This window comes from Canis lupus, chromosome 8 (assembly GCF_048164855.1).
Source record: "Canis lupus baileyi chromosome 8, mCanLup2.hap1, whole genome shotgun sequence".
Classification (NCBI taxonomy): Eukaryota; Metazoa; Chordata; class Mammalia; order Carnivora; family Canidae; genus Canis; species Canis lupus.
This window is the reverse complement of record NC_132845.1, coordinates 75,802,073-75,816,580: the sequence shown is the minus strand read 5'-3', so window position 1 is coordinate 75,816,580 and position 14,508 is coordinate 75,802,073. Positions and strand designations below refer to the sequence as shown.

General features: G+C 44.1%; 1 protein-coding gene across 14 annotated transcripts in view; it reads left to right on the top strand.

Moving 5' to 3' along the window:
• The window catches only part of CALN1 (calneuron 1), a 529,301-nt gene that overhangs the window by 414,914 nt on the left and 99,879 nt on the right, over nt 1-14,508 (top strand). For 2 of the 14 annotated variants that reach the window (XM_072837577.1, XM_072837565.1), the window contains exon 6: nt 1,045-1,118. The exons of the other annotated variants lie outside the window; for them this stretch is intronic. In XM_072837577.1, the coding sequence (XP_072693678.1) occupies nt 1,045-1,118 (74 nt within the window). The remainder of the gene's footprint in view (nt 1-1,044; nt 1,119-14,508) is intronic. 14 annotated transcript variants of the gene reach the window in all.

Genomic DNA, 14,508 nt, shown 5'->3' with positions numbered 1-14,508 from the left:
CCAAAATTAATGATGTACTATATGTTGGCCAATTGAATTTAAATTAAAAAAATAGGAAAAAATGTGTGCATCTCTGTCAGGCTCTCTCTGGGAGGGATGTGAACATCTGTATGAGCACTTTTTCACTGAATCTGAAAATTATATGAGAATATTATCCCTGAGCCAGGTCATTGCTCTAAATCTTCTTGGCATCCAGAAAAAAAAGCAATGAGCTAGCTCTTTTTTTAAAATTAGATAATCACACTGTCTGCCCCACAGAATCACAAGGAAGGCAGGCAAGTGTGGGCTGCAGATGAGACTGATTTAATGAAGGATTTGGAATAACGGAGTGAGTCTTCTCTCTGGTCCTTGCTTGAATGACACGCTGTTGAGGTTAATTGGATGAATCACATTAGCTTCCATCCTGTTTTAATCACAAGTGCATGGGGAGCCACCATTTCCCAAATAAAATGCATTCTTCCTTCTAGCCAGCTCTAATTTGAAGCCATTGATTAGGTTTGCAATTTTATAGGGCCTGGGAGAACCAAAGAGCCACATAAAACCAAGTATCAATGGAACACAGAAGTAATTGTTCTGAGGTTGGCTGTGGGCTTTTTTGGCCCTAGAGAACAGGTGTACCTAGAGAGCATCTTCTCTGCATAGTGTGACATGAAGCCCACTGTGAGACTACATGCTCATGTATCTGCAGGAAACAGCAGCCAGAGATTGGGCCAGAAGTCAAGTAAGGGCTCCCAACAGTTACCTGTTGCTTAGGCCTGGAATTCAAGTGGCAAAAGTTGTTAGTGTGTACTGTCAAAAAATATATATATATATTTATATAATATAATATATTTAAATATGTAATATTTATATATAATATTTAAATATATATATATTTGTTACAAGTGTTCTCCAACTTTAAACAAAGGCAATAGTCAAAATTGTAACTAATTAGTTGTTACCTTAGGTAAATCCTATGTGTCTTAGTTTTAGCTCTTTGAACTCATTCAGTCATACATTCATTCATCAGGTAATTCACACTAAGTTCTATGTACTATGTCACAGGACTATGCCAAGTTGCGCACATGTGAGCCGGGTGTTACATTGAAATACTTCACAGCCAGGGGAGCAGAGAGCAGGTAAATAATTAAAACAGAACCCTTGATACTCTATTATGACTCTTCTATTGCCTCATAGTACTTGCTCTATTTGCAGTCCCTTTCTTATCTGTTCACCTGTTTGGTGTCTGCTGTCCTATCAGACCATAAGCTCCATGAAGGCAGGACCCCTTCTATTTGACCATCAATTATGTCTGAAGTGCCATGGCCATAGCAGTAAATACCACCTAATGGAAGTGTTCATGGGATACTCTAGGAACCAAGGGGGTCCTACCTACCCCAGGTTGGGGAGTCAAGGATGACTTTACAAAGGAAATGACGCTTGGGTTGAATCTTCAAGGACATGTATCCACAGTGAAAGTTTCCAAGGGGCCAAAGTGAAAAAGAGTTTTCAAGGCCAAGGATAGACATGTGGAAGAGCATTTATTCATCTGCTTTTAAAAACCTGCATATTAAAATTCCTACCAACTCTAATATGCCATCATCATCTTAATCTTAACATGGCAAATATTTCTCTTCTTAGGACAGTATTTTATATAGCTTATTTTTCAGTCATTACAGAGCAATGAGCTTCTCTGAACACTATGGTACCTCCCTTAAGAAAACCAGTCCGTTCCCAAGAATGTGTGTACTCAGTTGTTTTTTTCTTCTTCTGTTGCGGTTTTTCTATTGCAATATTTCAGAGAATACTTTTGTGCTGAGGTTTGAGTATCAGTAAAATAAGAATCTTTTGTGAGAGTCTATGAAGAAGCTGTGCCAGGATGTTAAGGGAAGAACAAAGCTGTATACCTCAGAAGGTTCTTAGAGTTATTTCAGCAGATGTACTAGATTCATAATTGTCAACCGATGATAAATGAAAGGAAAAATTTTAAGCACCTATTATGTGTCAGGCAGATGTGCTCTATGAAACCACCCTGTGGATAAAGTATATTTTATGACCATTTTACAGATGAGGAAATGGTCCATCAAAGATGTTAAGTAACTTGTCCAAGGTCAAAAAGTAAGGAAGTGATGGAAACAAGATTCATAGCCATGGGTAGCCCAGGCCTTCAATTTCGGGGCCAGGACAAGTGTGCCCGATGAGTGGGGTAGAGGTAGAGGCCAGCATTTCCCAAACTTCTGGTGGTCCTTGGATTCCATCCTGCAGGAACACACAGTGGGTCATTTTCCTTGGATAAATAAATTTGGGATGCTTTAAACCGCTTGTTTCATTGCAAGGCTTAGCAAAACCTTCAATATGCTTATGAACATTATAACCTTCCAAGGTGGAGGAAAGCATGCATTTACTCTGCAAACTTTTCAACCATGGAACCCTTAGAATTCTTCTGTCCTGGAGTGACCTGCCTGATGTCTTTCAGAGCCAGGGTCAAGAACACAAGTTAAGAAATACCAACAGAGGTAATAAATATCACATCACACACCCTGGGGATCTCTTTTTGTTTGAGGTTAGCTTCCGCTAGGTCTTCCTGAGCCACTTTTGAGTTTATACCATGTTCTCATAACATCCTTAATTGTTCTGCATATCCTTTTCTCTCTGTCTCAAATGCCCTCTCTTTACCCGGCGTGTAGGGGTCCTTTTTGGAAAACCACGCTGCCGACCTTCCCCCAATTTCCTCAGGCCATTCTGGGAACTGGCTCCTGTGTACCTCCAGAATGTCTTGGGACTTAGAGTTATAATAGGCAATTTACTTTCAATCCACTGGATGGCAACTGCATTGAGATCAGGGACAATGTCTTTGTATATAGATCCCAACCACCTAACACAATGGCTGGCATACAGTAGGCACTTAACCCATGCTTGAATGAATGAATGAAAATGAATGAATGAATGAATGAATGAATGAGTTAGCCTCACTGGTTTGGAAGTGCGTGGGTTAAATGAGTTTAAATAGCTGGATTGGAACCATGTGGTGGAGAGCCTTACCTTCAAGGCTTTAAAGTTTTTACCTTACCATATAAGCAGTGCAAAGCCTTTAAAAAGATTTTGAGTGGGAAATTTGAATAAGATGTTTTAAAATGGCATTTAAAGAAGATAAATTGGTGAGGCCAGCTTGAAGACGAGAGGTCTGGTAAGTGTGGCGGCATCCAAGCCTTAGGTGATGATGGCAAAGACAGCTCTCATTGCTTATTTATAGGATTGGCTTTAGATGGATGATGAGGTAAGAGCTGGAAGTATATTTTATTCAAAAAGCAGATATCATTATGGAGCAGTATAAGGGATACAAAGATGAAAATAACATATTCCTTAGTGTCCAAAATCTCACAGATTGATCAAGATTGATCCAAGATGCACACACGAAAAATAAACTATTGCAAACTCTCAGTATGTTTTATGTAGTGGAACAACAACAAAAAAAGGTCACAGAACTAGAGAAACCATGGAAACTCCAACTGAGGAGGTCTGAGACTGTCTCACAGAGGAGGGAGGACTTGGCCTTGGGAGATGGATGGCATTCCAAGGGGCTAGGGTCTGAGAATCTAGTGGACACCAAGAATGATGAGTGTTGGTGAGTCTCAGCCAGTGTCTGTGATCGAAGCTGGATCTGGTTGACCCTCTTCCTTTGAGGGACATGCATTTTCTGCCTGGGGAGGTGAGGAGGTCTTTCTCCCTGATATCTTCTTCAAAAACTTAAGGCATAGGGCCAACTGTCTATTCCTCCAGGTTTTTCCATTCCCCTGCTTGAATGCAAAACAAAGGAACAAAAGCCTTGACATACCTGAGTTGTCCTGGTGGAGAAAGCAATCTACATCCACCATCTCCACCATCTCCACCATCTCCTGTAATCATGGAAGCCTCGTGAGTGCTGAGTTATTGTTGCCATTATACAGATGAAGAAACTTGAGCTCAGAGATGTTACATATTTGTTCAATTTCAGTCTTGGATCAGCTCAATATTGACAAGTCCTTTGATACAACATGTCAAAGGGAACTGTTGATTAGTAACCTGCCTTACAGTTGGACAGTCTCTAAGAGTCTTCAGTTGGACAAAGTTGGTTAGAGACACCTTTTTCTCAGGTCTTCATAAAAATAATTTCACTCAGGCAGGACACAGGGTGTTTCGATATTGGTGAGGATGGTGGTGAGAGCATATATTTGCATTATGTTACAAAATATTTGTCTGTGGACTGTTTGGTTTGATCCTTACGCTATTCCCTCTCTTCTAGGTAAGTCAGAGATTATTATCCACATTGTATAAGGTGAGGTATCTGGAGCAAAATGAGGAACCAATGAGTATTATTTTGCAAATGTGTGCCATCAATCTTGAATGCATTGCTTCTAAGTCTGGATTTTCTGATCCTGGGGTATTTAAAGTTCCCCAGCTCTCCATCCCAGTCCATTCCAGTGCTCAGCTGCTCTGAATTGAGCAAACTCAATTCTCTCTTATAGGCTGTGATGTCCATTTTCTTTAGAGTAAATGTGTTGGTTTTTGTCTTCTCTGCTGAGTAGAAGGTGGGGAAGAGGACCATTTGGCCCTGACTCCCTGGGTAAGACCCTCATGGTTTGATAAGAACCAGGAGGCTGCCCACAGCCCAGGAAAAGACCCTCACTGGTTGTTCAGCACCCATGCTGCCATCCCCTCCACGCCTTTCTTTCCTTTTCCACCTGTTCTGTGTCTCACCTCTCTTTTTTTTTTTTTAATTTTTTAAAAAATTTTTATTTATTTATGATAGTTACAGAGAGAGAGAGGCAGAGACACAGGCAGAGAGAGGGAGAAGCAGGCTCCATGCACCGGGTGCCTGACGTGGGACTCGATCCCGGGTCTCCGGGATCACTCCCTGGGCCAAAGGCAGGCGCCAAACCGCTGCACCACCCAGGGATCCCTCACCTCTCTTTTTGATGCTTAAAAAAAATACCCATGTGCTTCAGCCATATCCTCTGCTTGGCTGCAGGTGATTTACCATCTCCTCTGGAGAAGGAATCTATACCTCCCAGACCATCTCTCCTTTCCTGGACTGAGAATGCTTGACTACTTATCAGCTACACTACATCTCTAATACAGACTCAGAATTCTCTCCTTTAGATGGCTGTCCTGTCCAACCTTAGTGAGCATGAGCCTCTGGGCTCCTGAAATCCACATCCAGCCCAGTTGCTTTCATTTGTCCCTAGAATTGGTGGAATTTGGATCATGTCTTTTAAGCTACTAGGTACGTGTTGCTACAGATGTGCAATGACAATGATGCCTGCTGTTGGAAGGGGAGGGGGGTGGGCTGGGTCCGGAAATGGCTACATCCCTGGAAATCTCAAGCATGGTATCTTTAAGGTAATATCTTAAAAAAATAAAAATAAAATAAAAATAAAAATAAAAAGGTAATATCTTGGCTTCAGGCCCCTGCTCCTCCCCTTGGTCAGATTGGTGTTTCTTATCTCTATTTTTTTTTTATATATATATAGTTGCTTCACATCTGCCAGGCTGTGCCCCTATTCCTAGACATTTGGTTTCAAAGCCTTAGGTGATCATTTTGAGAGGAAGAAGTGAACAGGGAGACAGAAACTGTCAGAAACCTAATTGGCTCACCTCTCTTCAAAAGGCAGTGCTATTGAAGGTGGCTCATTTCTTGTCTCATTTTGAAGGAAGGAAGTGTAAGTGTTGGCTAGCGTTCATCTTTGCTCAATCTCTTGCTCTGAGGAGCTTGAACCTATCAGAGGGTGAGATCTGGGCCCAGAATGGAGATTTAAAGTTATAAAGCAGAGGAGACAGGCTTTCTTGAAAGTTTTCCTGCAGAGGCCCTAATCCCTTTCTGATTTTGCCTTAAACAACACACAGAAGTGGTTGTGTGCCCGCGACCCAATGCCACCATGCTTTGTATGTCGGGTGTATATCCTTCAGTAAGAGCTGGAGGCATTTTATAAACTCTAGTTTTAGAGAAGCAGTGGAGCAAATTAAAGAAATCCAGCTGCGCCCCTTACCACCATGTGACCCTGGACCAGGCACCTCCCCTCGGCTCTCCCGTTCTATCATCTGCGACCAGAGACAGCGATTCCTGGCCCTTCTCACAGCTTGTGATGAGGACCTAATGGACAGCATGTGTTGAAACCATTTGCAACTCGCATGGTAGGGAAGGGACAGGAGTGATTCTGCTGCCATCGGTCTCCCAGAGCTCTTGTGAGGACGAGAGGCCAGCCCCTGGCTTCTGTAACTAGGACCTGGGCAGTGGACACAGTTTAACTCCTCAGCTGAACACATTGTCCCCAGAGGGCAATGGGCCCTCCAGTCTTCGGAATAACTCCTTGCCAGAGGAGCTTCCAGAAGCTAGGCTGTAGAATCCTAAGAGTTGCCGTTGTAGGGCTTTGCCTAGCATGGCAGCGAGAGCTCCCTGGTGCACAGTCAAGTGATTAACTGCTGGAATATTTGGAACGGAGAGAAGCCAGCCTCCAAGCGGGGCCTGGCGAACTTCCCATAGCTCTTTCCACCTCCCCCTTTACCTCTCCCTTTTCCTGGGGGCGGGGGGGCAGCTGTCAGCGGCAGCCACAGGGGATGAGGTAGCCCTGGGGGAGCGTGCACATCTGGTCTCTGCATCAGCTGGTAATGGGAAATATTCTTTAGTTCATCTGCACATGTTTGTGCTGGATGCTGTTCCCAGCATCCACTTTATAGGTGCTGGCTCGCCCCCAGCTCAGCACCCAGAGCCTTCACCCCAAGGAATTCTGGCCTGGTCACGGCCTTGGCTCAGCTCCTCGGGCTGGTCTGAGCCGAAACTGCTGAGTCTGTGAGAATCCCGTGCGCCGATTGTTTTTATAAGGTGATGTACTGAAACCCAACCCTGAAAAACACAACTCTCGGCTGCCAGATCCGTAGTTAAGGCCCTAACGGAATCGTTGGACACCAGGTTCCCGGATCCAGAGGATAATCCCACCCCAAACCCACCGCACCCTGGGTCGGACGTGTGGCTTCTCAGGTTGCGCGGACATAGCTTCCGTTCTGCCAAATTCTTGGGTTCGCTGTCTCCTGCCAAGGTCAGCAGGAACTCAGTTAATCTGCTGCGTGAGTCCTAGCTGAGAAATAGCCAGAACTCGGGAATAGGAACTCATTTAAAAAAATAAATAAATAAAAACCTCCCTACTTCGCATTAAGGAGGGAAACATGTCCAGCCGCATTTCCGAGGGCAATTGCAAACAGGCACCTATTTTGCATGACTGGTTTCTCTGCCTTTAGGTTCTTGCAAGTGGAAAAGTTGCAACTGTAGTAAAAAGGCAAACTGCATTTGAAACACTTGAGAATCTAGAGGGAGAGCGAGCATACCCTCAAATTGCCAAGTGCTTTGGTTTGACAGGGCACGCAGTCTGCTATCCTGGGGTGGGACTGGTTATGGGGAGCATTTGCTGGGCACAATGCGCCCAGCAGAAATCCTCAGATTTCACAAGAAGGGGCCCTGGCTTGTCGGGACCTTCTGGAATCTCTGAGCAACTAATGTCTCTTCTGCTCAACTACTCAAGTCTTTCCCTCCCGCCCCTCTTCTCACCTCATCCAGAAATTTAACATGCACTGGAGCATAGATTCAGTCCTGGAGCAGAGAGGCCAAAGTCTTAGATGATTAAGCCCTTTGCACTCAGTCAGCTTGCAGAGAGAGGAAAAAAGGGTTTGCCCTCTGACCACAGCCTATGGGACCAAAGGCCCCCGAGGTTCCCTTGACCGTGGTCTTCTGTGATTCGGTGAAGCCCCTTCCTGTGTGTGTCAAAGACAGAATGTCATCATAGCTTTCTGGTCTTCAGCCTCACTTTGCTGAGGCAGGGAACCCTAAAAAATGCCTTTTTTCTCTCATGTAAGAGTTCAAGAGAGTCTATGGCTAAAGGCAGGGAGAATAATGTGTACAGAGAAGCCGTTCTGATTTAGTGAGTCATTCATATCTCAATATATTACCCTTTTATTCCAGGCAGAATTTTAATCAGAGGTGAATCTTATCCATAGGGAAAGTCATCTCGTTTTTCATCCGTGCACCCACCTGCTGAGAAATACTTAGGATTTTCTCCCTGCCCAGCTCCTGGGATTCTTCTAATCAGAGATGGAGAGCTGAAGGGTTTGCAATCATTACTTTTATTTATATTAATATATCACAATGTCATGGAAATGTCAGGTTCTACTGCCTCTTGGGAACTAAGTGACATAAATGAAGGAACCCAGCCCATCTCAAAAAACTAAAGGAGGTAGTACTTGATAAATAGCAATCAGATGGGTAAAAGCCTGATCACCTGTATTGAATTCTAGCCTTACTCCTGAGGTGAAGTCCCCGGTGGATGGCATGTCCTCAGATAGATGCCAGGACTGCTGTGCATTTGAAATGTAAAATATAAGCAATCTGTGATTTCCGAGGCTAATGTGATTTCTAGTGAATGTGTAGAATTGACAGGTTATTTATCAAAGTGTGGGGCCTGGTTTTGGTTTCAATCAGGGACGAAAATACAGGGTTTGTGCTTGTTTCAGCAATCCCAAAATGACACAGTCATGGTCCACTGGAGTCAGAAAGGACTTTGAAGATAAACTTGTCCCAGACCTTCATTTTACATGAGTTTCTGGGTTTGCTCGTGTTCACACAGCAAAACGAGCGACAGAGCTGAGACTGGAACCTGATTTTCGTGGCTTCAAGCCAGGTGTTCTCTCCCATCTTCCCCCTGCCAGTCCACACCTGTAGATAAATCTTATTTAGCACCTGGCAAATCATAGCCGCAGGGCATTTTGTTTTCTGTTTGGGAAATTTTGGGGTGTAAGTAACAAAAACCGACTCTTAGGAAGCAGAAAAGGAGTATATTGGTAGAGTATGGGTAGCCCTCAAAACTCATAGGAATGCTAAAGAAGCAGGCTGAACAAAAAGGGGCAGAAACTAAAGGTAGTTTCAGGGGGACTGGATTTCAGGAAATGATTAGCAGGGGGAAGCTGCTAGAATGAATGGGTCCTTTTTTCTGCTCTTTGATAACTCCACTCAAGAGTGAAGGAGAGACTTTGACCTCCAGCTAGGTCACTGGTATTACAGGCTAAGATTGTCCAGCTCAAGCAGTCAGTGGATTAGAGATCCTAAAGAAGAAGAGGGTCCAGCTGGCCCAGCTTGGCTTACCGGCACCCTTAGGTGTGGATGCTAAACAGCCCAAACTGCCACATGTCCAGACATTCCTAGTGTTGGCCAGCATTTCCTGACCTCCCTTCCCATGGCCTGGAAGTTAGACATAAACATGTAGCTCGATTAAATTATGAAATGAGCAGGAGTGCTGTGGGTCACTTCCAGTATGGAGGCACTTAAGAGCTGGTATGTGCCTCCACCTGTTCTCCCCTCGCCATGTCCAAGCCTTGGGATTCCTATCAACCTGGCAGCATCAGAAGCTAATGCAACCTCTGTCACCTGGGTCTCTGAGGGACGGTCATCAGCAGGGTCTCTGGGGGTTGTTATAACAACATATCCTAGACTGTCAAAACCAGTGTGCCCACTTACCACTTACAGAATGCCCTCCAGAGTGTTCACGTCAAGGGCACACAGACATGTTAAATATCCCATCACCTCACCACCACCTAACTTGGTGAGAAATCTGCCTGGAAACTTAAAGCACCATAACTACGTCAAAAACCTGGAATAGCCTCTCGGTTTACTCCAACCTGTTCAGCTGAGTATCTGACTAATTTCACCCTATCAATCTCACACTCACAGATTTACAGGGCTATTATTGGGTAGAAAACCAGTGTGTTTAGGATGTCAGGCACAAAATGCCTCTGTTAGCAGTCAGCTTGGTTGGTTGATTCGTTGGTTGGTTGGCTCGTTGGTTGGTTGGTTTTAACCAGGGAGTATTTGTATAAAGGAGGACTCAAAGGTGGATTTGTATAAGAGACATCTGCCTATCCCTGCATACTTGATTTTATCTCAGGGAAATTCTATCTGACAAAAAAAGCTGGTTTGATGCTTTGGGAAACTCAAAATCAAACATCATAGAGAAGTCAGAAAATTATGTATGCAGAAATGAAACATGCGGGATCCCCTGGTGGCGCAGTGGTTTAGCCCCTGCCTTTGGCCCAGGGTGCGATCCTGAAGATTCAGGATCGAATCCCATGTCGGGCTCCCGGTGCATGGAGCCTGCTTCTCCCTCTGCCTGTGTCTCTGCCTCTCTCTCTGTGTGCCTATCATAAGTAAATAAAAAAAAAAATTAAAAAAAAAAAAAAAGAAATGAAACATGGAGGAGCATAAAAACATACAACTGGAAGTTGCTGGATTCCCTAAAGAAGATATAGATATATAGATAAATGAATTAATTGGATTAATGAACAATGAATTATTGGATTGACTGAATGAATGATTGAATTAATGAATTAGAACTAATTGGTTCACCAGGGGCTTTCCTGGTTACCACATACACTTTATATATTTAGTTAAAACTCCCTGATTTACCTTCAGTCAGAAGACTCAGTTTATTCACTGGGAGGCGGGATGGGGACAGACACATGTGACTTGGCATGGTGGGCTCAAGCAGTCTGGGCTTGAGGAGCCCTTGGCTAGGTTCCCTTTCAGAAAGCAGAATGAGAAGGCCATTTCTCTGCTTGCCTTTCTCCATTTTATTTATTTTTTTTGAAAGACACACAGAAAGAGGCAGACATGGGCAGAGGGAGAGCCCGATGTGGGACTCGATCCCAGGACCCCAGGATATGCCCTGAGCCGAAGGCAGACACTCAACCACTGAGCCACCCAGGTGCCTCGCCTATCCCCATTACTTGAGGTTGTGGTAAAGGTAGCAAGTTAGGCAGAGGGGAGAGGGTTTTGAATAAAATGCAGCAAGTTATGCATCATTATATTTATTTTTCAATATATTTCCCAGTGTTCTTTAAACATGTCTGCTTTTCTCCTAAAACTGAGAACTTTGAAAATTAAGCAAAGTAATTTTTGTTTTCCATTCTGGGCCAAACTTCCCGGGTCACCTTTAGGTTTGGTCTTTCTCCAGGATCCCCAAAAACCTTTCAGTGTTAACTTTTTGATTTATGTTCTGTCTCCCATTCGGTAATGAAAGTGGTTATTCTTGACCAAACTCTATGCTTGGAGATTGGGTCTACAATGGAAGAAAGATAACTCCCAAGTAAAACAGTGTGATCTTTAAAGAAATTATATGATGTAAGTATAGGGGGAAAAAGTCCAGGTTTGCAACACCGAAGCTCAAATTTGTGGGAGACTGGAGCCCAAAATGGGATTAGCTTTGGGTGGAGGTCAGGCTGGGCAAAAGGGGTCGGTAAGTGGGAGAGAGAGAAAACAGGTTTTAATTTGAATTAACTGCAGGTGTGAAATGATACACCTAGAAAAGTTATGTGTCTGAAGGATCACAGAACCAAGTAAAACTGATTAGGACAATAATCTCAAGCCTGGACCCAAGACCCACAATAATCTAGTATAGGAATAATTTCTGATTCAAAAGAGCAGGTCTACACACTGCATGCATGCACACACACACACACACAGACTCACACACACGCACACACACACCACTTTTGTCAGTCTTTTATGTCGAGGACAGGAGATCATCAGATCTAACACCATGAATACCAACTATGAACATGAAGAATCATCTCATAGTCTGGTAGAAGCCGTAGCAGTGTGTGTGGCACACGTCACACACACAAGCTCTAACGTGGGAATGGAATTGTCTCCACCTGCTAGGGAGACCGACCTCTGAGAATTCACAGCTCAAGGGCCGAACGTTGTGCCTAGTGGATAATAAACGCTTACTGTAGGTTCACGAGTCCTGTTATTATTGAGTCCTTCAGTGCTCAGCAAGGCCTGGCAAAGTGGGTATTCTCACTAACCAAATGAAAGCGAGGCCTCCAAGTTAAGTGACCTGCCCCAGAGTTACACAGTAGAGCTGCAACTGGAATCTGGGTCTTTTTCGGAGTCTGCACCCAGCTCCTATTCACCACATCATTTGCTGATGTGGACGCCCTGCGTGGTGTTCTTTGTAATTTATGCATGCAGAGTCACTGACCTTTGCAAGCAAGCAAACAGAATGCTGCCCATTCCCTTTGCCCCCCAGTTGGCCATTTGGGTTTGCTGCACAAGAATGCGTGGTAATGGCTTCACAGGGAGGGAAAGGCAGTGTTCTGCAGACCCTTGCTATGAGACACATCAAGCCTTCATTAAGTTGTTTTTTTTTTTAAAACCTCATTTCTGTTTAAAAATAAATTGATTTAGCAATTTGCACAGTGCCTCCCTGGACCATACTTTATGAAGTGGAACAATCACTTAAATGTTCAATTATCCTAAGCAGAAAAGGCCAGAGGAGGCATGCAGGCAAACCACACCCACGGCATGGCTCCCTCTGGCTCCCTCTCCACCGGCAACAGCCTGCAGGCGGCCCTGAGAGAAGTGCTCCGTGTGAAGCCAGGGCCGCCCCAGCCCAGGCCCTCTGCCTCTGTCACCTGAACCAGGCCAGGACCCCTCCCCATCCCAGATGCACAGAGGCCAGACTTGGGGCAGAGTCGTGGGCCTCAAAACACACGCAGCCATTTCTTTCTGCAAAAAGAGGCGCCGTGACCCGTTTGCCACCTGGGCAACCCAATCATGACCTGGGCTGCTGCAGCCTCACTCCCCGCTTTCTGGTGTACCCTGTAAATCAGGGCCTGCATCCCAACGCCATCTCAACGCCTGCTTATATCCTATGTTGTGCATGCTCGTGAGAACTTGCATTATTAGTCTGTTTGCCCATTTGTGTTTTTTTTTTTTAATCTTGTTTCCTAGAATGTTAGCTCCTTGGTGCCAGGTGCACCTGTCTTGTCACCAGCGTGCCTCCCATCCTTCCCGCGCTGCTCCACCTCTAACTCCTGCTCCGTATCGTTCGTTGAGTCAACGAATCCATCTTCCATTCTGCTCTGACATGCCATCACTGTGTGCTGTCCTCCTGGCTCAGACCAAGATTTCTTTTCTTTCCTTTTCTCTCCTTTCCTTTCCTTTCCTTTCCTTTCCTTTCCTTTCCTTTCCTTTCCTTTCCTTTCCTTTCCTTTCCTTTCCTTTTCTTTTCTTTCTTTCCTTTTCTTTTCCAGATATTAAAGCGTACAACAAGGTTCAGAATAACTGACACAGTATGGTAATGGTGAAATAATCAACATACGTATCCATGGCATTAGAATCTAAGAACACTTAACATTGTGCTAAGAACACTTAACATGAGATCTACGCTCTTCACAAATTTTTAAGTGTGCAACGGTATTGTTGGCATCAAGTACAACGCTGTGCAGCTTATTCAGCTTGCTTAAGTGAGTCCTTATGCCCGCTGACCTTAACCCAACCCTCACCCCTGCCTGCGGTCCTGGGCTTGGGAACTCCAGCGATCTTCCCGTATCCCTCCTTGAATTCCGAATCCCTTAAACAGCCCCCCACACATTCCAAGCCTCTGGATCAGTGTCTGAGTTCTCCCCCTCACTGCCTGCTGGCTCCTGGCCCCGGAAATACATCGTCTACATCTGAACAGCACTTTCCAAAGCCTGGAAAGCGGAAAGTTACGCTCTCCTGCTGCCAGATTCCACAGCGTGGTGTTTCTGTTAACAGTCGACAGAACACGCCAGAGGGTTTGCACCAAGTACGCTGCCCCCAGCAGTGGCAGAGTGTCCCCCTCACGGCATCATACATTAAAAGTTTCTCACTTAAATTTGCCATTTTAAAAGAGAGCCGTAGCTCCTTGCATTTTCTTTTCGGCGACCTTAACTGTTTCACTTCTCGATCTATAAAAAGCAACTGTTTTACTTACTGATCTATAAAACTTCAGTACTCGGGATGTTAGATGTTTGTCTGTCACAGTCACGGAAAATGTTTTGTAAGTTTCCTTTTGTATTTTAGTTTTGTTTCTCTGGTTTTTGACATGGTAACATTTTAAAAATTTAAAGTTGGTAAGTCTAGAAATGTTTTACTTTGTTGTCTTGCTTTTATGATTTTTAAAAAGGCTTTTCCCCACCAGTGCTTACTTAAGTACTTAAGCTATCCTTCTCCTTTTTATGGTTTATAGTTTGATTTGGTAAGTGACATTAAATTCTAAAATCCTTCTGGGGCTTACCTTCATTTACATGATGAGAATTTCACTTGATTTTTTCCCCCTGGAGAACCAAATATCCTCATGCGTCTTTCTATGTCTAGACAGATTCTATGCCATGGATACGTATGTTGATTATTTCACCATTACCACACTGTGTCAGTTATTCTGAACCATATTGCACGCTTTAATATCTGGAAATACTGTCCTCCCACCTTATTCTTCCATGTTTATTTTGCACATGAACTTTAGAATGTTCTTTCTAATTCCAAAATAAATATCATTGGGGTGTTTATTACATTAAAGACTGACACCTTTAAGATATAGGCTCTTGCCATTCAGAAACGTGGACTGGCTCTCTAAATATTTGTTTTCCCTTTACAAATTTCAGTAGAGATTTTTCACTGCTTTCCATCACAGTTCCATACGTTTC